The 1,720-nt window shown below is 36.5% G+C and overlaps 1 protein-coding gene across 1 annotated transcript; it reads right to left on the bottom strand.

Annotated features, from left to right (window-relative positions):
• Nucleotides 1–659: 659 nt before the first annotated feature.
• On the bottom strand, nt 660–1,512 carry LOC118681066 (uncharacterized). The gene is made up of 4 exons (XM_070112734.1): nt 1,507–1,512; nt 1,155–1,344; nt 979–1,098; nt 660–928 (listed from the first exon to the last, which is right to left on the bottom strand). Exons 1-4 carry the CDS (start codon nt 1,510–1,512, stop codon nt 660–662), a joined length of 585 nt encoding a protein of 194 aa, XP_069968835.1.
• Nucleotides 1,513–1,720: the final 208 nt, after the last annotated feature.

The raw sequence follows: 1,720 nt of genomic DNA on the forward strand, positions 1-1,720 counted from the left end.
AACTGTATCCATTTTAACCGTGGAATCATGGGATGGTAGACTAAAGTTTAAACTTAAACTTTTTTGTATTTGATTAAGTATATACATTATATTTTAAAAAATAAATATGTATATGCCAGTTTGTACCCAATCGTTATAAAAAGTCGAGGGCTGCAATATTTAACATGCTACTTGGGGAAACTTTAGTATAACGTCCCAGGCTTTCGGGGATAAAATGGGTATGGGCGGATAGAGGAGCTCCTCCAGATCAAGAATATATATAGATATAGCGGCGGGAAACTTATAGCTTTCGAGATATTTGGGTTTAAATTTCAAAATTTCGACTATTTAAAGTACGTATTTTTTCGTTTTAGAATGAATTATACACTTTTTTTTCACTTTTATATCCACTAACACTTCACTAATTCGTTTTTACACATTTTGTTTATATTATATCATAAAAAATAGCTTTATTTCAATATATTAATAATTCTTCAATTTTTGTAATTTTCACAATAAGAAGATGGTTGCAAAATGTTAAATAACCAGTGTTACCTTATCGACATCTTTTGTAAGTGAACTGAAAGAAATGAAAACAGAATATACCCCAGTTACTGTATTCCAAAACCTAGAAGAATAAAAAATTAAGAAATTATTTCAATAAAATATAACGAATTTTTTTATGGCTTGTAGGTGTGTATTATTATTATTATTAATTTCACAAAAGGATCCTCATGCTTATTTGCTCTATTTTTTCGCCACACATATTCAATAATGAGATCGGCAAAGTTTTCTGGATTATTGTAATTATCCTTGGCGAAAAATCTTTTCATTACCCGCCACTGGGGTTCTATTCGTTGGATATGCGTCCCGTCTTCCGCAACGAACGGATTGTCAGGATTGCTATGGGTTACCCGACGGTGCTCATACCCGTGAGTTGTTAAACAATCATACGCCTTCTAACAATCGGTACAAAAAATTGTGCCGGGCGCAACGTGTTTCTCAATAAGGATATGAGCACCTCAGCAGCCCTGACATTGTCAGGACATACCTCCAACCGCAAGTCCTCACTGCCATCTTCCACCATTCCCAACACCCAGTAACCTTCCACCCTCCTGCCTGAAATAAGAAAAATATATAAGTAATTATGTATTATTGTTTATTTTTAATATTACCTTTGTTGTATTTCCTCTTTCCAAATTTGCTTTCGTCAATCTGGACTTTTTTCCCAGGGCCACCAATTTTACCCAACTTCTCCTGATGGTCCACTTGGTATATTACTACAGCTTCGCGGCAGTAGTTATACCAGTCGCATATGGTAGCGCTGGATAAAATCGGTTCCCTGACAATGCTATTTTTACGCACCTCCTCATGCGATCAATGCGACGAAAAGCAAAACATAAGGTAAAATATCTGGTTTAAGGGTATTTTGGCGTTCTTAAACCAAGTACCCTTAGACCTAGATATTGCTGAACGCGTACGGCATGATCCTTATCGGTATCTAAATGTGTCGACGATACTACTAACCGCCATTGACAATACCATCGGGACCTTATGCATCCTGCAAATCCTCTTGGTTAGTATGAGCCCTTGCTCTTCAACAAAGGCTATACAGCTCTCACTTGTTTCGAATGTTTGGAATACTTTCCTCACGTTCCACATTTCCTTCAACTCTGCCACTGTTAGAACATTAGTTCTGCGCATCTCGCCACGGCTGGTCGATTGTTCATCAATATCTAAA

The sequence above is a fragment of the Bactrocera oleae genome, chromosome X, assembly GCF_042242935.1.
Source record: "Bactrocera oleae isolate idBacOlea1 chromosome X, idBacOlea1, whole genome shotgun sequence".
Taxonomy (NCBI): Eukaryota; Metazoa; Arthropoda; class Insecta; order Diptera; family Tephritidae; genus Bactrocera; species Bactrocera oleae.

Bases quoted from the DNA above. Each gene is read 5' to 3' on its own strand.
- LOC118681066 (XM_070112734.1), bottom strand. The intron at 1,099-1,154 runs GTAATATTAAAA...TTCTTATTTCAG, and splicing joins AAAGAGGAAATACAACAAAG to GCAGGAGGGTGGAAGGTTAC. The intron at 929-978 runs ACACGTTGCGCC...AGAAGGCGTATG, and splicing joins GCTCATATCCTTATTGAGAA to ATTGTTTAACAACTCACGGG.